Source organism: Littorina saxatilis, linkage group LG8, assembly GCF_037325665.1.
Source record: "Littorina saxatilis isolate snail1 linkage group LG8, US_GU_Lsax_2.0, whole genome shotgun sequence".
NCBI classification, from domain to species: domain Eukaryota; kingdom Metazoa; phylum Mollusca; class Gastropoda; order Littorinimorpha; family Littorinidae; genus Littorina; species Littorina saxatilis.
Window position 1 is genome coordinate 56143545 of NC_090252.1, and position 25706 is coordinate 56169250.

At 44.7% G+C, this 25706-nt stretch overlaps 1 protein-coding gene across 1 annotated transcript; it reads right to left on the reverse strand.

Moving 5' to 3' along the window:
• Positions 1-6633: 6633 nt before the first annotated feature.
• Positions 6634-10695, reverse strand: LOC138974748 (uncharacterized). Its single transcript, XM_070347474.1, has one exon. It carries the CDS (start codon positions 10693-10695, stop codon positions 6634-6636), a length of 4062 nt encoding a protein of 1353 aa, XP_070203575.1.
• Between the last annotated feature and the right edge of the window lie 15011 nt (positions 10696-25706).

Consider the following 25706-nt stretch of genomic DNA (forward strand, 5'->3'; position numbering starts at 1 on the left):
CACACACACACAAGGATATGTAATGTTTTTGGGGGGACAAAACAAGGGGCCATTTATTCATGTAAGTGATTCATGTCAGCAAGAAACGATATGACTCATCTACATAAATTGTTTCACAAGGGAACATCATTTTCCCATCAACATAATATCAAAACATAGTATTATTGAGAACATTGACAAATACAATTAATTACATGATAAAACAACGAAGGGGCCCCTGAAAAATAAAAAGATAACTGAGTGAAACAGGATAGGACACATCCTGCTATTGACCACACATGTCAAAGAGGCGTTGGGGATGGTGGTGGGATAATGTTTCACTTTGCTGGGTCCTGCTGCGCGCTTGCTGTTTGGGAAACGGACTGAACCATAGCGTACTCTACTAGTAGTAGAGATCGCCATGGACTGAACCCATACGGTTCCTTCCAACCTATATCTCTGCCTCTCACCCTCCACTACAGCCCCCCCCCCCCCACCCCCACCCTTTTATTCGTTGCTCATTCTCCTATTACCTCAACACCGCCCTCCCCCCTTCCCCTCCCCTCCCCTTGTGCTAGACCACCCCACCACTCTGACCACACACCGACATCTGTTATCTCTCACAATTAACTTTCTCACTGTGGCACCACAGCTACGCCCCCCCCCCCCCCCTCCCCCTTTCTGCACACAGCAACATACACTGACTCTTAGTGTAAATTAACTTTCTTCTAGAAACTACGCTTTAAACTTTACTCGCTTCTCCCCCCCCCGCCCCCCCTCTCGTCCCTATCCCCGCACCAATTCTGCCATCCTCTTTCCGCCACGCGCGCACTGACACACACTGACACACACATACACTTGAACACACACACAATCACACACATACAGTCCACCACAACACACACATATATATAGATATATGTATATCTCCGCAGCTGTACCAAACACCACAGAATAAACCCAAACACACACACACAAGGATGTAATGTTTTTGGGCGGAACAAAACAAGGGGCCATTTATTCATGTAAGTGATTCATGTCAGCAAGAAACGATATGACTCATCTACATAAATTGTTTCACAAGGGAACATCATTTTCCCCCAAAAAAGGAATGGCCTTTCTTTTATTCCACCCAAAACAACACTAATTAAGGAGGGTCTTAGCAAGGAAGATTGTTGGCAAAAACTGTACGGTAACCGTCGAGCACAGTCTGTGGAATTTGATCCAGATAGTTCAGATTTGCCGTGCTCTTCCAGTCACCCCATAACTTGATGACTTCACCAGGAATTCCCACAGACAAAGCGAACGTCGCAGCACCACGCCGGAAACTATGGCTGGAGTATCCAGGCCCTGCCAAGGCTTTCACCCTGGCGTTGAAAGTTTGGGAGTCGGGCTGAGCTTGTTTGTCGAACCGGAACGCATTCACTACCGCAGTCACAGGGTCAAGAGGGTGTGGTGCTAATTTCAGTAAAGTGATGCTGAGAATTTTCTCACGGAATTGGATAGTCTTTGACCAGCGCACTTGTACCGATAGCTGGCCTGCGGTTCCGACAGGAAAGTTCCCACGGCACAGTTGTTTGTTTTTGTCGTATTGTTTGTCGTGCAGCACATTTGCCTTTCTGAGCAGTCCAAAGAACAGGAGTAGACAAGCTGCCCAGAATATGCAGTCTGTTCTGCAGGTCAAATTCAGCTTGCGTTTGATTTCAAGCAGTATATCTGGGGTGATTGGCGTTTTTCTATTTGCATCTGTCAATGCCTTTGGGAGTGCTTCTCACAACCCACGAATCTTTGTATGGATGTTCCAGCCCACTCTCAAGATGTAGCAAGCGAACAATGTTGATATATTGTCTAACTGAAGTAGGCTTAAGAGTTCTAGCAAGATAGGTAGCGAACAATGCGACAGTATTTTCACACACAGGTACCGGCATGATACCCACTTTTTCACAGAAAGCCAGATGTGAACGTAAATGAGTAGCATGTGTCTTTTGTGTGCTGGTGGCAAATGTTTGACCTCTAAAAGCTGCCTGCTCGGCCTCAAGTTCTTTCCGGAAAGTGTTAGCAGCACCTGGAAACCAGAAAATGCAAGGCCCTTTTTGACATGTGTTGACTTAACAACATTGACACACTGGGAGCTCGAACATGAGACCAATAAGACAACAACAGCATTAACAAATCTAACTTTCCATTCTCATGCAATCTTGAGAGAGTAGCAGCCATCTTGTTAAGGTCCCCTACAATTGAAACAGCAACAACATGACATTTATTCTTTACACAAGTCCAAAACATTCTACGAAGCAGGTTATTGATGTAAGCATTCTTTGTGTAGTCTTTGTTAACAATGCCTTTCGTAGCTGTGCTGTCTGTGTGAACAGTTACTGCACTTCCACGAAATGTGTGTGCCCACACTTCCACAGCCTGCACAACTGCTATCACTTCTTTGTAATTAATATGCAGTCCCGCTGCGGCTGGGACATCACACTGAAACACTGTATAATGCCAATTACCACCACACAAAGCTCCTGCACTGCACGCATCAACCCACACATGGACGGTGGGCATATCAGTATAATACAAAGTGCCATTAAAGACACGCAAAAACGTGAGCCACCACGTTTATGGAACTCTGCCGAGAGCCGCGCCTTGTGTTTTCCTTGCCGTAAGGGAAGCATCACATCCAGAATACGGCGCAAAAAGAACTTTCCTCCTCTGACCGCTTTGGCTGCAAGCTGCTGCAACTGCTTCAACGTTGCCCGTTTTCGCGCAGAAAACTGCTGCAACTGGTATTCAAGCTTGACCAGTTTATCCTGTCCGAGGGACAGGGTGCATTCTTGGGTGTCGATCTCTAGCCCCAAGAAGGTAATCCGTTGTGTAGGCACCACCACTTTATCATAGCTTACAAAGAACCCCAGCTGGCGTACTAAACGAATTAGCTCATACAGAGCTGCATTGCATTCTTCGAATGACTGACCTACCACTAAAAAGTCATCAATGTATGCTACTACCTGTTTAAAACCACGTTTGGACATCGAAAGACGGATGGCTTGCGAAATACGATGGAAAATGGCAGGTCCCTGTCTCGCCCCGAAGGGAAGTCGGGTATGGAACAAATAAGTTGGACGGTCATGCCCCTTGAACTGCCATTTTAGGCCAGTGGTTGAGTATTCCGAAGGATGTATGGCCACAGATCTGTAAGCTGACAACAGGTCTAGTTTCGCGCAATACATTCCTGGTTTTGCTAAACGACAAGCATCGTCGAACGTTTGAAATCTAACCCTATCAGCTGTGGAATAATCATTCATAGCAACCCCCTGTGGACGACTACCGTCATGGATAAGCCGAACTTTTTCCATTTGTTTTTGGAATAGCGCCTATTGCACTGATTACGGTTGGTTTTTCGCTTGCAACGAAATAGTGCCCTTTGTCTATCTGGTCTACGAGGTCAGCTTCTATCAAGTCACTATGCTCTAAAGCCGAGCGATGATTTCTTTGTTCTGCATCAATAGGTTTGCTATCAGGATCAGAAAGTTTAAACCCATGTTTTATTCCATCTAATATGAATTCTTTATCCCAGTCATGTTTTACCTCAGCTTTCCACTGTTCAGCTTTGCTACTGATAGAATTCACCTGCCCTAGAAATGTACCAGCGAAGGGGTCTTTTGATTCAGATAGTTGGATGGGGCCTACCTGTGTGGTCTGCCTGTCCTATTGTTGTTTGGGCGCTGCTGGTGCCTGAGTTCCCTGCGATGGTGGGGCGGATCCCCCCTGGTGATGGTCCTTGCTGGGGTGATTCTGTCCGCAGGAAGCGCAGGAGTGCTCAAAATTGCACCGGCTACCAAACGTACAGTAACCTCTGTTCCACTGCAGGCAGATCTCCTTTCCCGACGCCGCAACGGGTCGACGCTTTGTTGTAGCGTTGCCCTGGCGCTGTTGCTGCGTCCCGTGCGTTGCCTTCTCACGAAGTAATACCGTAGACAGGTGAGGTGTGTCCGAACCCCATCTGAAGCCGGATGCTGCCTGTAGAGCTCGGTATTCCTGATCGTACAGAAGAACAGACGCCCAGGAATAGCGACAGGCCAGTTCGCCCACCTTCACGGTGTAGGCAATCTAGTCCAGGGTATCCTGCTGCTGTAGGTCCCCACGCTGGAGAAGATCCGCCATAATGCGTCCATTGGCTGCCATCCACATGGCTGGACTAACGCTGTCCAGCTTTGGCTTTTGCGATGGCAGTTTCAGGGACAATCCACCCCCAAGCTGAATTTCGGACTCCTTCTTCTTCTTCTTCTGCGTTCGATGTTGGTGGCCGTGCTAGATCCTCAGACCAGTGGCTGCCAGGAAGTCCGCAGTCTTGCGCAGTTCGTCGGCAGGACCCCAGAGTTTGGCTCCAACACTGGTCTCTTCTTGCCAGAACTTCTGGCGTATTGTCTCTAGATGGGGGCAGTTCTGGAGAATGTGCTCCGGAGTTTGCTCTTCCGAGACTCCAACTCCGATCCCGCGCACGACACGTAGGGGAAAGGAGGGCAAGTTGACCCCCTCGGGTATGTCGTCCCCCCTCGATTTTGAGAACATGACACTGCAGGGGTGATTATCATCGATTTCATAAGCCAGAGTTGCCCAACCTGAATCAGTTGAAGAAAAAAAAATGTCGAAAAAAACGGGCCCAGCAAAGCGGTAAGTCTTTGTCAATTTTGATGGTTGTTGCAGTTCCACTTTTTACCTTGTGTTTTAGATATACAATATCTAAGAACACACCAAAGTTCTATTCAATCCTTTACAACAGTCATGCTTCAAATCAATCTCGTAAAACACTGATGATTTAGATTGATGAATAATTTATTGGTTGGTAATATTTCCGGATTCTTTAACAAACTATTTCTATTTTAGATCTAACGAATTCGCGTTCATAATTAATTGTTCTTGCATTGACAGCTAGTTTTATGTCGAACTGGACTTATCTCAAATGGGCTGGTTAGTTACAAAGTCCGAATGTCCTGATGGAAGCCTGGATTCACATGATGACCGTAGCAGTGACGAACTTGATGAAGATCACTTGATGATGATGATAATTAGTAGACAAACTCCTTTTGCTCCTCGCTGGTGGATCACACTGGTGGCGTAGCTTGATTAGTTCACCCTTATCCCAGCGGATCCTAGACGCTCGAACCCCTGGATCAAAGGTAATACTTGTTATTAACAACGGTATCCTAGGATCAAGGTTAATTTTGACTTATTGCCCTATCTTCATGTCGGGCGGTTCGCAGACAAACCAAGCATGGTTACTGAATAAAATACTATATGCCGAACTAACTTGCAGCATGTACGTTTATGATTAACTTCATTAAACATTCTAAAACAAATATATATGCGACTAGATGTGAGTGTACAATTGCTGTTCCTTGATGGACGCTCGATATTACAACGACACCTTACCTCTTGATGCTCCTTTCCGGACACTACTCTACGAGTCTGTGCGGCTGCGGATTACATCTCAGGCCTTGGGATGGCAGGTGCCGGCGGCTTTTCATCGGTGGTTACAACAGGATTCTTGTTCCGACTTGCTTTACGGCTTGCTTTACGGCTCACGCAAATCTTCTTTCCATTTGTGGCACTATCCTGTGTCTTGTTTCCCACTTATAGCCTCTCAGAACCCGGCAAATAGAGCGACCGTAATGGTTCTAGTTCTGTTCCATTAGCGGTTCCGTTGCCTTCTCTCCAATAACTGTTTACATCCCACAATGCAACTCCATGAGTTACGTAAATTCACATATTAATGACGCAGTAATGACGTTGATCCAACATGTAGATTCTCATACTAGTGACGTCATTACTTCGTTTCTACACGTATGTCTCCAAGGTCTCGTAGACTCTTGCTCTAATGGCGCAACAAAATATTTCAGTCTCGGCTAAACAAGAGTTGTTTGGAGTTGAGTCGTAACATAACCCCGGGGGGTGGACAAGCGAAATCTTATTTCGTTTCCGTTTATACGACTCAATATACAATACAATACAATACAATATACAATTGTTTTCACTTTTTGGAGTAGATCCGCATGAGCCTGTCGCGGCCAGTTTGGCCTCACTACTCCAACGGTGTGGACAAATTTTCCTTCTGGACTCTGAAACTCAGTTGATGCGACTCAAATAGTCGGCACCTAGGTTGTCCTTTCCTGGGATGTAGTTGATTGTGAAGGAGTATGGTTGCAATTGTAGCGACCATCGTAACAGACGAGGGTTTGTTGGGTTCCTCTGTAGACACTTCAAGGGTTGGTGGTCTGTCTCCAACACAAAGTGTCGGTCGTACAGGTATCGTTCAAACTTCTGTACTCCCCAGACTGTTGCTAGACATTCCTTTTCCACAGTCGCGTATCGGGACTCAGCCCCGAGTAGCTTCTTCGACTGGTACGCTACGGGGTGTAGCTTCTCTCCATGTAGTTGCATCAGTACCGCACCGATTCCTCGGTCTGATGCGTCAGTGCGGAGAACGAAGTCCTTGCCGAAATCAAGCATTTTTAGGACTGGTTTCTCACTGACCATTCGTTTGAGTCTTGCGAAGCTCTTCTTTGCCTCGTCACTCCATTTGAGTTTGTCTGGCAAGCTCTTCTTTGTCATGTCGGTGAGCGGCACGACAACAGTCGAGTAGTTTTCCAGGTATTCTCGTTAAAACCCCGTGAGACCCAAAAATGCGCGTAGCTGTTTCTTTGTAGCTCGTTCTTTGGCGTTCACGATCTTCACGATTTTGTAGTCTTCTGGCCACCTCTCTCCATGCCCGATTTCATGGCCAAGATACGGCAATTGGTCGAATCCGATGTAGCATTTCGACGGTTTTGCTGCAAGGATGGCTTCTTTGAGCCGCTGAAGGACTGCTTTCAGGGCTTCCATGTGTTGCTCCCACGTCTCAGTGGCTATCAAGATGTCATCCATAAAATGGTACACATCGTCTCGGTTGAGGGGACCTAGCAACTTCCTCATCATCCTGTTGAAGATGCCAGTGGCGGTCTTCAACCCGAAGGGCATGTTCACCCATCGAAACTGGCCTCGTGACGTCACAAACGCGGTTTTGTCTCTGTCTTCCTCGACAATGGGTATTCCCCAGTAGCCACGCGTGAGATCTAGCTTGGAGAAGTACTTGGCTTTTCCTAAGCTTTGGAATAAATGTTGAACGTCGGTGATGGGTTCCCCATCGAACACCGTGACATCATTCAACCCACGGAGGTCCGCGCAAAAGCGGTACTTCCCTTCTTCTTTCTTTTTGACGAGAACAATGGGTGAATTGTAAGCTGAGTTGGCGGGTTCGATGACTCCTAGCTTCAACATCTCTTCGACTTCATTCTCCACCATCTTCACATACGCATGTGGAATGGGGCGTGGTCTTATATAGACCGGTTTCTTGTCTGTGACCTCGATTCGACACGTAGTCAGATTCGTGGTGAGTGGTACGTCGGTCAGATTATCTAGTCTGTCCGCGCAGATCTGTCTCGCTTCAGTTCGCTGTGACTGAGTGAGTTTCTCTGAAAAGTGCACGTGGTCTAAACCTTCTGTGCGCTTTGTCTCAAATGTTGGGATAGTCCTCTGACTGTCCAACCTGAAGATGTCGTCGTTAGTGGTTTCGTCCTCCTCTACCACTACTGAGACGATCACTTCTTCCTCTTCTTCTTCTACTACTGCAACCGGAATTGTTCCATCGGTGACAAGTTGCTCACGTTCGACGTAAGACTTGAGGAGGTTGACATGGAATACTTTTTCCTTCCTCCTTACTTGGACTTTGTAGTCGAAATCATTCAACTTCTCTAACACTTCAAATGGACCTTGCCAAGTGAGTTCCAGTTTGTTTGTTTTCAATGGCTTGAGAATCAGGACTTTCTCTCCTGGTTTTTGCGACCTTGGTTTGGCTTTACGATCGTAATATTGAGCAGATCGCACTGAGGCTTTTTTCAGGTTCTCTCGAGCAAGCAAACAGGTCTCTTCGATCCTCTCACGAAGGTTCACTACATATTCCGCAGTGGTTTTGACCTCATCTGAGACGCTCTCATCTGTCCAAATCTGTCTCAAGAGTTGCATTGGTCCTCTGACAGTACGCCCGAACAACAGTTCGAATGGTGAGAAACCTAAACTCTCTTGAGGAGTCTCGCGGTAGGCGAACAGTAATGCAGAGATGAACGTATCCCATGCTTTGGGCTGTTCTATGCACATCTTTTTGAGCATGTTCTTTAACGTGCCATTCATTCTCTCGCACAAACCATTTCCAGCTGGATGAAATACCGCAGAGGTTTTCCTTTTGATGCGGAGGAGTTCAGTGACTTCCTGCATCAGAGTGCCTGTGAACTGGCTCCCGTTATCAGTCAATATTTCACTTGGGATACCGAGTCTAGTCCAAAAATCCCACAAAGCATCGGCTACTGTCTCGGCGTGGATGTCCTTCAACGCGACAGCTTCAGGGTAGCGGGTGGCAAAGTCAACCATGACGAGGATGTACCGTTTTTTGTTCTCGGACATAGGAAGAATAGGCCCGATGATATCGACTGCTACTCTTCTGAAAGCAGTCTCGAACACTGGCATCTTGCCCAATGAGACCTTCTTCGTAAGGTGTTTTGGCGCGGATCGCTGGCAAGCGTCACATGCCAAGCAGTAGCGGCGGATCTCAACACCACAGCATGGCCACCAAAATTCGCGTCTAATCCTTTCGGCGGTACGACGCTGACCTTGGTGTCCTGCCATTGGATGATCATGGCCGAATGCGAGCACCTTACTACAGAACGATTTGGGAAGAATAACCTTCAAAGACTCCTCTCCTTTCCGATTGAACGTCGACTGGTACAAGATACCATTCTTTTCCACGACCCTCATGTGGCCTCTCTCTTCTCCGGTAGCAGCTTGTTTCCTGATGCTGTCTAACGAAGGATCTGTCTTCTGAGCCTCGCGTAAGTCCTTTGGAGTAAACATATCCGATGTTGGCTCCCGGCTACTTGGCTTACTCGCAGATTTGTCTCTATCATTGTCCAATTTGGACTGTGCTCTGGTATCTACGGCCCCAGCGACTGTCTCAGCGCTGTCGTGATACCAGGCAGGTTCTCTGACAGGGAAAATCGGTGTTTTCCTCCTGTCGTTCTGAGTTCCATGGAACTCCCCTATGAGCACCGGCATTATGGGATCCGCCATGACCACGACTTCTGTCTCTCCGCAGAAGAAGGGCGAATCCACATGAATGATCGCGGTCTCGCAGTACCGGACTTTACTTTTGTCCGCTAACGTGGTCCTCTTTCTCTGACCAGTCATTTTGTCGGCCGGCACAAGATGTGCGGCCACCACAATCGAGCTACAGCCCGAGTCTCTCAGGGCGGTCACTCGTTTGCCGTTGACTTTGACGTCAACTAGATCCGAAAACTTTTTTGTGGTGCAGTCTCGACACAATTTATCTAACGGGGATTTTCTTCCCTGTGTTTCGCGTCGGACATCTTCAACCGTCACAGCTCCGGCGGTGTTGCCTTTTTTCCGTAAGGGACAATCGCTCGAACGGTGTAGACCTACGCGACAATAGAAGCATAGTCCTGCTTCTCGGAGTTTTTCGCGTTCCGCCGGTGTCAAAGAAGATCTTTTACCTTGTTGAGGTGATGGTTTATGATCCTTCTGAAAACGTTTCGTTCCGTCCTGAGGAGTTCGCGTTGGTGTCGGTCTCAATTTATTTTGGCTTCTGTTCAGCTCATAATCGGACGCGAGTTTTCCCATCTCCTTGGCATTGATCTGGTTCCGGTCTTTGACATGCACGGCGAGATCGGAATGCATTGACTGCAAGGACTGCTCTCGCAGGATCAAATCGGTTAATCCTTTGACAGTTTTCTCGCACGGATCAAGCTCGATCCACTTGGTTAGGTACCGATCGAGTCTAGTGATGTGTTCTTTGTAAGTTTCCGCGGGATTACGTCTAGTATTGCGGAATTTCATGCGATATTGCTCAGCGGTGAGCTGGAATCCTTCAAATAACGCGCTCTTCACCTTTTCATAGTCGTCAACATCCTCATCGTCCATTTTGGACACGATGGTACGGGCCTTACCTTTCAAGAAGTATATCAGCCGGGAGGCTTTCTTTGATTCGTCCAAATTCATATCTCTGGCATAGTGTTCAAACTGTTTGAGCCAGGATTCAACGTCATCCTTGTCATCAAGGTAAGGGATTTTGGGAATGAAACGGGGATCATGGTCATGTGAGGATTGGGAAGGATGAGCTGCGTTTTCATTCGTGTTCATCTGAACCTCGCTCTGAATGCGCAGCTCTTCTATCCTAAAGAGTCTGTCTCTCTCATTCTCTTTGAATTGGCGCTCATCTTTACGCTCTTGAGCTGCTCGCTCATGTTCACGCTCTTGAGCTTCTCGCTCATGTTCACGCTCTTGAGCTTCTCGCTCATGTTCACGCTCTTGAGCTTCTCGCTCATGTTCACGCTCTGGAGCTGCTCGTTCTTTATCCCTCTCCCCTTGGACGAATGACTGTAGTTCCTTTCCCTCCAAACCCAACTCTTTCCCCATGGTGATCAATTCCTTGATCGAACTGACGCTGGGACTCGATGGAACGGCCTGCTCGACATGTCCGTTCACAGGCTGAGCGGCGTGGCCATCATCACCTAGATCGGTGATATCAATCAGATTTGCTCCTTCTGTATATTCTGGGTCTATGCCCACAGTTGACGAGAATCTGGTGTAGTGCTGATGATGTCTGGTATCAGCCATTTTATGTAATCCCTCAAAATACAAAACTTTGGTACATCCACTCTTGGTGGTACTCTAATATGGAAGACTCTTACCCGCAGGTATTGTTCAACCTTTCAACACTGGTACAAACAATGTTACACGCGCACGTGATTTTTCCTACACCTGTCCTTCGTCTCTATCTTGAACCGAAACGACTAACTAGGACTTAGCGGTGTGTCGCTGAGTAAGTTGCCTTACAAAGCCTTATGTGATGACGACCTTCAGTCTGTCAAACACACCCACAGAAGTTTTCCCCACTATTAACTATCAACCCGCGGGTTATAGATAACTAATAATGTGATGACGACCTTCAGTCTGTCAAACACACCCACAGAAGTGTTCCCCACTATTAACTATCAACCCGCGGGTTATAGATAACTAATAATGTGATGACGACCTTCAGTCTGTCAAACACACCCACAGAAGTTTTCCCCACTATTAACTATCAACCCGCGGGTTATAGATAACTAATAATGTGATGACGACCTTCAGTCTGTCAAACACACCCACAGAAGTTTTCCCCACTATTAACTATCAACCCGCGGGTTATAGATAACTAATAATGTGAAGCACAACTTAAATAAGCAACACGTTTTAAATGTTACTCCGACTAGAGTTATAATTTAATCTGAACTTAAACTAAGGTCCTAGTACTATCGAGCGTCCATCCTGGTTGGAACTATAACACACTCACCGTTTTGATCAGAACTTGAGAGTATAATTCGAACCGACAGTTCGTTAGTAAACTGCCAATTTCCCGTGAAGTTGTCGAACATCAATTCTATGTCTTACCTTATGACTATGATACTATTCGACGAACTAGATGGAAATCCTTCCACGAATTAATTTAGCAAAAACGCTGTTCGTGAACAACAGCGATCGCGAAGATTCTTTGGGCAGAATGTACCCAAATCAAACACGGAGTTATTTAAAATTTCTTCTTACAGAAATAATTTAAATATTCTACTTACCACCGTCTGGTCTGTATATGAGTGAATCCGACATGAAGCAGGAAACGATTTTGAATTTTGAAGAAAGAAATGAAGAAAGATTTTCCAGAAAATATTCTAAATTCCGTCGCTTCACGGATAATTTGACAACTAATTTATGGGGTAAACCAGTTGTCAATGCAAGTTTTTCTTAGGTACGAATACGAGTTCAGTATAGATCTCCGGACAGAGCCCCCATTGTTGCAGTTCCACTTTTTACCTTGTGTTTTAGATATACAATATCTAAGAACACACCAAAGTTCTATTCAATACTTTACAACAGTCGTGCTTCAAATCAATCTCGTAAAACACTGATGATTTAGATTGATGAATAATTTATTGGTTGGTAATATTTCCGGATTCTTTAACAAACTATTTCTATTTTAGATCTAACGAATTCGCGCTCATAATTAATTGTTCTTGCATTGACAGCTAGTTTTATGTCGAACTGGACTTATCTCAAATGGGCTGGTTAGTTACAAAGTCCGAATGTCCTGATGGAAGCCTGGATTCACATGATGACCGTAGCAGTGACGAACTTGATGAAGATCACTTGATGATGATGATAATTAGTAGACGAACTCCTTTTGCTCCTCGCTGGTGGATCACACTGGTGGCGTAGCTTGATTAGTTCACCCTTATCCCAGCGGATCCTAGACGCTCGAACCCCTGGATCAAAGGTAATACTTGTTATTAACAACGGTATCCTAGGATCAAGGTTAATTTTGGTTTCTTGCCCTATCTTCATGTCGGGCGGTTCGCAGACAAACCAAGCATGGTTACTGAATAAAATACTAGATCTATATGCCGAACTAACTTGCAGCATGTACGTTTATGATTAACTTCATTAAACATTCTAAAACAAATATATATGCGAATAGATGTGAGTGTATAATAGCTGTTCCTTGATGGACGCTCGATATTACAACGACACCTTACCTCTTGATGCTCCTTTCCGGACACTACTATACGAGTCTGTGCGGCTGCGGATTACATCTCAGGCCTTGGGATGGCAGGTGCCGGCGGCTTTTCATCGGTGGTTACAACAGGATTCTTGTTCCGACTTGCTTTACGGCTTGCTTTACGGCTCACGCAAATCTTCTTTCCATTTGTGGCACTATCCTGTGTCTTGTTTCCCACTTATAGCCTCTCAGAACCCGGCAAATAGAGCGACCGTAATGGTTCTAGTTCTGTTCCATTAGCGGTTCCGTTGCCTTCTCTCCAATAACTGTTTACATCCCACAATGCAACTCCATGAGTTACGTAAATTCACATATTAATGACGCAGTAATGACGTTGATCCAACATGTAGATTCTCATACTAGTGACGTCATTACTTCGTTTCTACACGTATGTCTCCAAGGTCTCGTAGACTCTTGCTCTAATGGCGCAACAAAATATTTCAGTCTCGGCTAAACAAGAGTTGTTTGGAGTTGAGTCGTAACAATGGTTTCCACTCTAAAATTGTTGCACGAAAAAAAAAGTCAGTGCATGGGAGCCGCTGATTCGTAAAATGCACCAGATCTGCAAAAAAGCTTTGGCTTTCATAACAACTAGTCGAAAGTTATAGATCTCAGGCTATCCCCGGAACAATGGTAAATAGCAATCTGCCGTGTGCTGACAAAACCGAGTAAGTCCATTTTGTTCATCAAAAAGAAGAAATCAATGCGCATCTTTTGTGTTAATTTATACTTTTTAGAGTGCTTAGATAAGCAGATATGAAGAGGTAAGTCCACAACCAAAAACAACTTTTTAAGTGTGCATGAATGTTTTGGCAAAACCAAGCAAGTCCAAGGGGTTCCCAATTTTCGTAAAATGGTAGTTTCAAAATTCTTTCAGATGACTCATACAGAAAAGACGTCATTTTAAGTTTAGACTCACAAATGACGTCATTTAAAGTTTAGAACACACAAATGACGTCATTCCATAAGGCGAGACTTAATGACGTCACCTTATGACGTTTTATTTCAAACATTTTTCATCTCTATAATATTATGATTCTCCTGACGATCCTTGTCTCCCTCTCTCCCTCCCTCCCCCCCCCCCTTCCTCCCCGCCGGCTCCATCTCTCTTTCTATCCCTCCCTACCTCTCTCGCTATCTCTCTCACTCTTCCTCCCTCTCTAAATTTCCCTCCCTCCATCATTCTCTCTATTTCCCCCCTTCCCTTTCGCTCTCTCTTCCTCCCTCTCTTCCCTCCTCCCTCTCTTCCCTCCTCCCTCTCTCCCTATCGCCAACAATCGACTTTTCTCTACCTCCCTCCTTCCCTTTCTCTCCCTCCCCTCTGTGCCTCCATCACACTCTCTTTCTCTCCCTCCCCCCTCTCTCTCCCTCCTACTCTTTTCCTCCCTTCTTATCTCCCTCCCCCTCTCTCACTCCCTCCCTCCTCACTCTCTCTCTCTCCCTCCATCCCACTATCTCTTTACCTCCCTCCCTCCTCCTCCCTCCCTCCCTCTCTCCCTCCCTCCCTCCAAAAATATTGTTTTTGTTGTAAAACCTGGTGTGTTCTCTTTCGTGTAAGCGTTGTGTGGAATATGAACGATCCAACTGGCACGGTTTTTAAATAAAATATAAAAGAAAAAAATCCTGAAGCATGGACGACTTGCCCTCCATGGAGGGCAACTCGTCCATGGGGGGCGGGTAATTCGTCCAGGTGGAAAAGGTTGTTCATATTACCCAATAGCATCACCTCGACATATGAAATTGACTGAAGTAACTTTTCTGTGTCAGTTTTGTTAATCGGAAGTGAGAATGACGTCATAATGAGTCGGCCTACGTCAGAAGTCGATCGACGTCTTGGCTATGCAGGCAGGGTGAGTATTTGAAGGGATAGATGTTCAAACATCTATACTTATTAGTTGCTCTGGTTCAAAGCGAAGCAAATGGGAAAATATATTTACAAATTGGACTTGTAATTGATTTGTGCCAACTTCCAGCATTTTGGAAATTGGTCATTGCTGTCCGAAGTTCATCGAAAATATCGGAAAACATGGATTATACAAACGCTCAAGATTTGCAAGATTTAGTGCCAGACAGGACTCCGCTTGGTCGGGGAAAACGTTCACGCAAGCAGCATTGCAAAGAAGCAGCCAAGGCTCGCTGGCAAGCGAAAAATGCTGACGAGAACACGATCGGCGAAGTTCTGGAACATACCATTTTTGCAAGTGGAGATGCTGATATCTCGAACGATCTGCTTGCTGATGACAACAATGGAATTGTACCTTTACCAGCTGAACAACCGTGTACTGCCAGACGAAAACTGGATGTTATGAAAGACTACGTTGCTGCAGCTGACGAAACGGACAGTGACAAAGAGCGGTGCTTCATTGAGTTGAACAATTTGAAGTCTCTGTTTTCGGCGGTCGCTTGTGGCGAGTGTGGTGGGACCCTGTCGGTGTGCTTTGGTGACAAGATGGGATATTCAAGAGAAATAAGACTGGCTTGTGAGGTATGTAAACTCATTTTATAATTACTATTTTTTTGTATTGTGTTATTTTGCCTTGTTAGTTATTACCAGCTCTCCCAAACTGAGTCTCTCTCTCTTGGAATTTTTGTGATTGAGTTTCAGTTGTCACTGTCAGTGTGGGGGAAAAACTACATAATCTGAAAGCTGTAAGCACTTGAACACGCTTATTTCCCTGAGTCACGCACCAGTCATTCATGTGGAAATGTTTCTATGATACACACAGCAACAGCTGAAAATGAAATTGATGCTGATGACAACTGTCATGCTCGTGCTGATGATGACATCAACCTTGGACTTGAACCTGAACACAATTTTTGTTTTTCGCAAAGAGCACATGCTATTGAAGCAACTGTAAATGTTTCATCAAGACTGCCTGTCCATGATTTCATCAATGTTGAACACTCTTTTTCACAGAAAGACAGACGAAAGCGACGCCGTGTTTCCAAAACTAAAACTACAAATGTTTCTCTTGACAGTGCCAACTCGCATGTCCATGATTTCATCAATGTTGAACACTCGTATTTTTCACAGAAATGGATGGCGCAGACTAACATGAACATGTGCTAGAAAAATAATGTAAAATGTTTAAATGTAATCTAATGTCAGTTGTGGGCAAACACTTAACCAAAGTTAAAACGTGACCTCAAAAATGGGGTAATATGCAAAAACTTAAAAAATATATATCAATATGTGATGTCATGTTAAAGCTGTCTGCAAGCAGATTTCTACACCTTCTCGTGTCATGGCCTATCCGATTCCTTATATCTCAAAGTGTCTTCCACTTAATTTTCAGCCCCCTAGAGCAAGTCATTTGGCTGCAATCAAAGGAAACAACAAAAGCAACGAAAAAGTTTTTATTTTACTGCGTTTTAGTGAAACATGCAGCCAATAAACACATATTCACTTGCAAAATTATACAACAAACTGTATCAATACATGTTTGTCACATTGCATTCCAAAAAAATTATCTACGATACCAAACCTAGAAAATAAACTGTACTTACATGTATGCGCGTCTATCTAACCGCACCTGGGATAACTGCAGTGAGTCGTCAAAAATAGTGTTTTTTCTGTGCGTTTTTTGCATATAATGCAATAACAGCACACACACATGTATGAGCGTCTATCTAACCGCACGTGGGACAAGGAACTTAGTCGATAAATATCGACAGGGGGCCGACAAATGGTTTAAATGGGAAATGTGTGTATATGGGTGTGGGTTTGAAACAAACAAACAAACCAACCCATGTGAACCCCGGGCCGCAGGCCTTCGATGTAGTGATTGAAAAAAAAGGATGTTCTCAAATGGTTCAATTCTCATTTGGTCTGATTCTCAAATGGTACCGGTATACTCCCCCCCTGGCCGCAGGCCTAGGAGTAAAATTTTATAGACACTGACCTTCTTCCCAGGGGTCATTGACCCAGTTTTAGCTATGAGAGGTGGTTCGCCCAGAGGCTGTAGAGTATACTGGGGCGGTCTCTTTGATGTCTTGAGAGGAAACTTGGCCAGGGTAGTACATGCACCAGAACTGGTGGACACCAAGGACAAACATGAAATCGAAGCAGTTTGCTTTCAGAGGGAACGGTCGTCAGCAACTCAAACTTCTCTGTTTTCTTTTTTTTTAAATCTGACTTTCTTTGTGGCCCCCTGACTCCGCCCCCCTCCCTCTGTAAGGACCCCCCTCCACAAGGACCGATTTTTGTCAACATTTTAAAGGTCGCTAGAGAGGGGTTCCACTGTATGACCTAACCGCTACTGGCAGACGGCCTCAATCTTCACGCGCAAAGACGAGATTAATAGGTGCTCGGTTTTGGTATTTTGAATTACATTACATTAAACCTTTGTTGGGTTTCATGGTCATGGCAACAGCCATAATAATATTACATGATGTATAATATCATATTTCAGCATATGTGAATTACATGTCATCATACTAAACTGTCATACATTTTTATTCCTACATTATTCTGATTGATCACAACCAAACCTACTATCATTGGACACATCCAAATGCAAGCGCCTGTTCTTGACAATTTAGATCAGTGCAATTTCCTGGGTCGGGCTTTGCCACAGACACTCACGGTTTGGCCTGTAGGTAAAATGTACAATGTATTTTCTGATTTGTGCACAAAAGCTTTTTTTCTTTTTTCTTTTTTTTAACATAACAATGTTTAATGTCACTGTATGTTTAAAAGACCATGGTCATATTTGTAAAAAAAATGTTAAATTAGAAAATAAATAACATTTTGGTTCATGATTTTTCCTACACCTGTGCTAAAAATAAGAAATAAAAATGTCGGGTATATAAGTCACTCAAATACAGCTAGGTATGAATGGCTCGGTTTGAGTTTGTTGCAGTTGACCCTGCACAAAGCGACATATCATGTTTTTGTTGAACAATTTTGACGTCACCCCTCCCATAGGGTGACGTATTTCACAACTTCCTGTGTTACACAAACTCTGTGATGACCAATTTTGACGTCACCCCTCCCATAGGGTGACGGATTTCACAACTTTCTACAGATGAACAATTTTGACGTCACCCCTCCCATAGGGTGACGGATGTCACAACTTCCTGTGTACACAAACTGATGACGTATTTCACAACAAAATGGCGCTGCCCATGGTCAACCTCGAAACTATCCGTATAGAATGGGGGCGTCCTCGCCCCCATAATAACTCTGCAGCAGAGCGTATATTGCACGCTCTGCTCCCCGCTGGTGTCAGGCCTGGCCAGCGGTCCGTTTACTCTGTCCCCGCGCAGGGAACTCACAGCCGCTGTGAGGAGAAGACGGTCCCCTTTCTTCAGCTTTAGTTCTTTTATGTCCTCTTCATAAAGAAGCACAAGCGCCCTTTTTGACTGCAGATTTTTCGTCTGCAGCACATTTAAAACGTCCTCAGAAAGTTCGCCCTCTTCCGCCCATTCACTAAACGAAAACGCCATAATGTTTCACTTTGCTGGGTCCTGCTGCGCGCTTGCTGTTGGGAAACGGACTGAACCATAGCGTACTCTACTAGTAGTAGAGATCGCCATGGCCTGAACCCATACGGTTCCTTCCAACCTATATCTCTGCCTCTCACCCTCCACTACAGCCCCCCCCCCCCCCCCCCCCCCACCCCCACCCTTTTATTCGTTGCTCATTCTCCTATTACCTCAACACCGCCCTCCCCCTTTCCTCTCCCCCCCCCCCCCTTGTGCTAGACCACCCCACCACTCTGACCACACACCGACATCTGTTATCTCTCACAATTAACTTTCTCACGGTGGCACCACAGCTACGCACCCCTCACCCCCCCCCCCTTCCTGCACACAGCAACATACACTCTTAGTTAATTTAAATTAACTTTCTTCTAGAAACTACACGGTAAATAGATTATTTTGGGTGACCTCCCTTGCATCGTCTGCTGTCGTAGATGAGTCTTTTTCTGGTTGAACTGAACAAAAGCGACAGGTTTGTCCCCCAAAAAAGTAACATTAATGCAGCTCAAAATCATTCAAAATTATTTCAGTTTTTTTATTCGTTTAATCTTTTTCCTTATTTTTTATTGTTGTTGTTTGGGTTGTTGGTGGTGTTGTTTTTGGTGGTGACTTTGTTGTTGTCACGGTTATTTTTAGTGTTATTGTTGTTTACAACTACGTTGTAGATGTTCATTTGCTCAGTTGTTCCGGATCGTCTACTTTTAGCCAGACTCCTTATATTTGAAGAGATATTCACCAGTTAAACTTATGATCACTCTTCATTTGTTGAACTCATTGCTTGTCACAAGTTCGGTCTGATTCTATTTGAATGACGGTACGGCTACACGTAACATCAGGTAAATCACACACACACACACACACACACACACACACCGTGACACACACTCGCACACCCCCACCCCTCCCCCCCCCCCCCCCCCCCCCCACACACACTGATTATGGTCTATTCCTGCAAATAGACAGTTTAGTCAAGGGACATTACTCCTTGAAAACTCTAGATCAAAGATGGCCGAAAATGAAACACGTGCACTGTAGAAAGAACCGTTCACCTCATGCATCTTAATTCAATCATAGTGTTGTTCATGCATAGTCACAAGCTTCTGTCCATGCGCAGTATCTTTATCTTTACACATTTAGCTGAGTCATAATCGTACATCAATAGTCAGTTCCATCAATCCATGTTGCCTTGTAATGCTATTAGTCAACATAGTTCATTTCCCTTCTTTGATTGCAGAACCGTGGTCATTGTTTGAATAAAGATTATTTGAACAAAGAGACAGCGTTCTTATCGAACACACACACACACACTTTCTGTGGCCGTATATTAATTTCTTTTGCAGCATATCTTTATTTTCATGTCAGTTATATTGCACAATCCAAGTACTCCATTTTTTTTTTCTTTGTACAGCAAGGACCTTGGATCAGGATTTCCTTTCCTTTTGATATTTTGACAAAATGGTTACATTGCAAAAAGTTGTCCCTTCTAACTAAAAAAACAAAACAAAACACATTCAATGGTTCACATCATAACGTGTAAAAAAAAAGTAAAAAAAAAAGAACAAGAACGTTTCAGATGAGAGTTAATAAATGATTATTCAATAAATAAATAAACAAGCAAATAAATAAATTGATATAAACAAATGATTCCAAAAATAAATAATAACGAAATAACTGGATACATAAATATATTCTATCAAAAGGAGACATAATCACATCAGAGAGAAAGAGAGAGAGAAAGACAGAGAAAGAGAGAGAGGGAAAGAGAGAGAGAGAGAGAGAGAGAGAGAAAGAGACAGAGAGAGACACACACACACACTTACACACATACACACATACACACACGCACACACACACACACACACACACACAAACAGACAGACACAGACAGAGAGTGAAAGAGAGACAGAGACAGACCGTGAGGGTGACATATAGACAGACAGACAGTCAGACCGACAGGGACAAACACAACAGAGACAGAGAGAAACAGCTTAGCCAGAGAGAGATTTAATACCCAAGTCTTTTTCATCAATACATTGCACACAAAATGATGATCTATAACCACATAACCTCTACATGTCTCTATCGTTCTTCCCCCCCCCCCCTCACCCCCCCCCCCCCTCTTTCCCCAGCTATGGTTCTGTCTTACTCTTTGTTTGGTTTATTTTGACCCAGATAATGACATAGCATATAATTATTAGATTGTTCTCTGTCCGACATCACATTTGTATTATCCACCATTCGTGTATAGGGCACGTAATATAAGCGTTCGCTTGAGTTCGTGTTCCTATTATTTCTTGTTTTACTACTGTACCATGTCTAACTGAATAAAACCTTGTTTAAAGCAACCACATAATGAACACATTTCCACTGTTTCAAAGGATCAAAGCGGTCACTACCTTACTATCCGCCGGGGAACAGACTACTTCCAATTCAGTTGGGGGGCAACTATCATGGCCTCAACCGACCCGGCGGGTCCCCAGGTGGAGGATAGGGGAACGGCCCCCAGATATGGGGGCCAGCTGCGAATATAGAATAAGCATTCCCGGACTAACTAGCCGTGTCTCTACCAGGACGGTGTGGGTTGGCAGATGGCACTGACTACCCTATAAATGCCCTACGTGTCCGATGACGGTTACACCATGCGAGTAAGAGCCGCATTAAAAGCTCTAGCCCCGGGGTGGGACCCCCGGTAAGAAATCCCCCATGTGTTCCCAGGGTTAGGTTTTTGAGCCAGGAACTAAGGGCGGGGTAACCCTGACAGAAACCTAAGGGCTGAAGTCGGAGGATCTGGGCCAACACTGAGGCGCACCTTAACCAACCACAGATCCACGCACATCGCAAAATGAAATGCAGCGAACGACAAGAAGACTACCTTACTATGTACAATCAAAAGAATAATTCATCACGAAATGATTAACACCGTCATATATTCATACACCTTCATCAATGCAAACGCAATGAATGAATCACCTTTTCAATTGAAAAGATTAGCATATAACGCACACTTATGAACACTGAGTGCAAAATTGAGCTTTGTACACACTTTACAGTCCCAGGGCCGGATCTGGGGGGGGGGGGGGGTTCCTGGGGTTCCGGAACCCCCCCCCCCTCTGGCCATCCAATGTACCTCTCAGAGAAAAAAAAATGTGGACTTTGGACCCCTGCCTTCAGTTGGAAACCCCCCCCCCCCCCCCCCCCCTCAAACGAACTTGGTCCGGCCCTGCAGTCCTTAATTACTTTGTTTTTACTTTTACAACTATGTAACTGGTCTTCGTGAAAATGTTTATCCCCTTGGCACAGTAATAAGCGTACCGTACCTACCTATAGCTTTGCTTTGTTCAATGTTCATAGCGAGCGGTTGTTCTGTTCTTTACAAGTATAAAGGGAAGCAATCTACTCAGCTTGCTCCTACGTTTGTAACTTGACTTATTTATATGGTTACTTCCCTTTGACTATTGAGCGCATGCAAGTTCTTTCATAAGTTTGGTCTTTTTTTTTTTGTCTTCAAATTCTCAGCTCGCAAACTGTCGGACATACCATACAGTTTTGACATTCGAAACAGATAGATTGCTACCGTTCCAGAAACAAGAAAAGAAACCCCATGAAAGGCTAGCAAAGTCTGTTATTGCCGGAACATTTAATTTAAGATAAACAAAATCTTTGTGCAGTTTTGGTTTTAATCGGAACGACTCGCCTCACACAAACACATCAGCATTATAAATATTATATACATTATAAACAATACATCATCTCAGAAACGCACCTTTATCTCCTATCAATGTGCTCGCTCTTCTTTTGCTGTCCTTTATCCATTGGCTGTTGTTATTCATTCAAAAAAAATTTTTAGACGATGAAAGTCGTTTGTTCATGTCAATGCGTGTTATTCTCTCAGGTGCCAGGAGACAGGTTCCGAATAACTCTCACTTACTATATTACACATGTCGTATGCATTTAGAGCGCTTACTTCCCTTTGTTTATCAGATCATTGTTATTTTAAACAAGTTTCACAAAGTTAACCTTGAGAGCAAAGTTTAACGAACTGCGGGTTGGTGAGGGAGGAGGGGGAGGGGGGGGGGGGGGAGGGCTGGGGAGAGAATGATGGTCGAAATACTTGGGTGGAAAAGGGCGGGGGAGGGGGAGGGGAACATGGTAGAAAGACGGGGCACAAACATCCAGTCTGAGCAATTTAGCAGCGGAAACAGACCAGACAAAACGTCGAGTAAAATAATGTACAGAATTGACACAGTCCTTTGCCAATGCACCACGCCTGACACACACCCGGTGACACCGGAAACATTCCATTGGTTTGTGACCATGTACGTATACAGCTTTGTACATGTTATGTTTCATAAATCTCCGCTCGCTGAATCAAGCCAAGATAAATCAGAAGAGATCTTTTGTTATTATTATTACTCAGTATTGAAGTATTATGTACAATTCATATAAACCAGATACACGTCCTTCTCGTGAAGACTATTGGCTCACCATTTCAGGTCTGGCAAGGAATTTAAAAGAGATACATCCACTTGGACAGATACTAATAATTAACATCCCGACTTCTCACGAACAGAGTGAGAATTTAGTTTTAAGAGTTCTTCTTCTTCTTCTTCTTCTTCTTCTTCTTCTTCGTTCATTATTATTATTATTATTGTGATCATTTTTATGCGCCTAATCTAGATATAGCCCTAGGCGCTTACATATTAATTTCTGCCGTTTGAAATGGAATTTTTTACAGACAGACAGACAAACAGACATTTTTTACACACAATATATAACGCATTCACATCGGCCAGTAAAGCTCAGTAGCCTATTAGGCGAGCATTCACCTTTCACGGCCTTTATTCCAAGTCAAACGGGTATTTGGTGGACATTTTTATCTATGCCTATACAATTTTGCCAGGAAAGACCCGTTTGTCAATCGTGGGATCTTTAACGTGCACACCCCAATGTAGTGTACACGAAGGGACCTTGGTTTTTCGTCTCATCCGACTGAAACATGGACTGAAACTCACGCGTTCACTCCTGTTTTTTGCACGAGTGGGTGTTTACGTGTATGACCGTTTTTACCCCGCCATTCAGGCAGCCATACGCCACTTTCGGGGGAAGCATGCTGGGTATTTTCGTGTTTCTATAACCCACCGAACTCTGACATGGATTACAGGATCTTGTCCGTGCGCACTTGGTCTTGTGCTTGCGTGTACACACGAAGGGGGACAAGGCACTAGCAGGTCTGCACATGAGTTGACCTGGGAGATCGGAAAAATCTCCACCCTTAACCTGGGGCCGGGATTCGAACTCACGACCCTCCCATTCGGAGGCCGATGATGTACGTCTTACCACTACGCCACCGCGCCTGTCCATGAGTTATGAGTTAATTTCACAGACTGTTACTAACGTCCGTAAAGACACGAGTCCATCAGAAGAAATGGCCAGTCTGCACAGAGAGCATCAAGGCTCAGTGTTGATTGTTGGTAAGTGACCAAGTGGAGGGATGGTTTTATCCAATATCAAAAGCTGGTCAGACCTGAGATGCAGGGATGACCAAATCCCAACATTTTAACTCACCAACCGGGCAAGTAACTGCAGGAGAGTCTGAGTCACTAACCCGCCAGACATTTCGCTGGCCTGGTGCATACCACAGTTGCTCCATCTAATTTGAAACTCGATATTTCAACCAAAAATGTTACATTTGACCAGAATGTTCACTGACCAGCCGGGCGAGTTGCCTGGCGGTTTCTACTAGCCCGGCGGATTGTTTACTCGCCCCTGGCGATCGGGCGGACGATTTGGCCATCCCTGGGAATGGCGAGTCGAAGCGTTTACAAAGGAAGGACTATGCCTTGAAACAAAACATATTAATATAATATACACACAACGCACATTCGCCAGTTGAATGGAGAAGAAATTCTGTCAAAGTCAAACCGTTTCACACTCAACTCACTCCGATTAATAGACTTAGTAAAGCCAAAGTAAACACTTGATTGTCAGCAGTCAATGAATGATTTAATCGTCCCTCTGTCAAAGTCAAAACCGTTTCAAATTTCAATTCACGCTGATTTACACACTGACTGATTGAGCTCAAAGCAAAAGGCTGATTGTCCACAATCCACGACTGACTGTGTCCCTCTCGGGCAAAAAAACTAAGGACCTCCTTCTACCTCCTTCGCAATCTCAGTCCCACCCGATATTTGTATGTGTGTGTAGTAAGGGTGGGGGTGGGTAGGTGGAGGGATGCGGGTAGCGGCGTTGGAAGGCCATATAAAATGAATGAGAACCGCATTGTTGAGACACATTTCTCGTGGATTTGTTGTACACTCTGGAATAAGTAACATTTTAGTGAGACCTGCTGATCAAAGTTATCAGCCAATAGAAAAGAGTTTAATTTGAAATGAGAGTGTGCGTTTATTTCTCGTGAGAATCGTCACAAACTATACCTCATTCGTGGTTCAACCTCAGTGTCAACGATTGGGATCCTTTGTTAGAATATCATCAGCAAACAATAGGGTTTTCAAAAAAGAGTCAACGGTTAACAAGTTTGCTGATTTGTCTCTCTAGCACGGCCTGTTATTCCTTCTCCGACACCGTCTCACTTTGAAAACTGTTTCAACCTACTCCACCAATCAGTCGCTTCGAAATGTGTGCGTAATAGCAATGACGTCCTTTCACACAGACAAGCGCGGAATGGCGGAAGTCTTGACGTCTTTCACCACGTGACTAACAGCACGTGCAGCGGATTTAATTGACTCGTGGCCTTCATGTTCAGTCCTGCCCCACTGTTTGACGTCATCCAGCACGCGAGCTATGACGCGAGGGGAAGCTCTGGGTGTGTGGAGGTGGTGGTGGTGGTGGTGGTGGTCAGCCTTGCCCCACGGTTCTGCGTAGTGGACACTTGACCCTGAGACGTACCCCGTGTCATCTGAAACACGCATACAATCATGTTCTTGTTTTTTGTTTTATTTTTTAACCTTTTCTCACTGTGATCGACAAGAAGAAGAAAGAACCTTATTACTCTCAATTGTATATAAACACAATGCATACAAATATACTATTAACACACAATCATGGTTAACTTGGGGGAACTGGTCAAGACTGATCTTAATCATGATGTCGGTAACGGAGAAAGCCTGTGGTGAATGCGACTCTCGAGTGTGTTCACGCGCACGCACGCACGAACGCAGGCACATACATACGCCGGGACGCATGCGTGCACGCGCACCGCACATCCACATACGTACGCGCACGCACGCACACAAACACACACACACACACACTCACACACACACACACACACACACACACAGAGTTTTTTAAATGTCCCTTCAACCGATATGGTTATATGCAGGACCATGATTCATCAGTAAAAAAAAAAAAGCACATGGAATAAGCACTTAGCTATTAGCTGACTGACTGACTGACAAACCGACTGACTGACAAACTGACTGACTGACACACTGACTGACTGACTGACTGACAAACTGACAGACTGACTGGCTGTCTGACTGACCAAGTCAATAATGAAACCAAACACTGACTCAAAATGCACACACCAGCACAC

Excerpts from the sequence above, each read along its gene's own strand:
- LOC138974748 (XM_070347474.1), bottom strand. The coding sequence starts at position 10,695 with ATGGCTGATACCAGACATCATCAGCACTACACCAGATTCTCGTCAACT.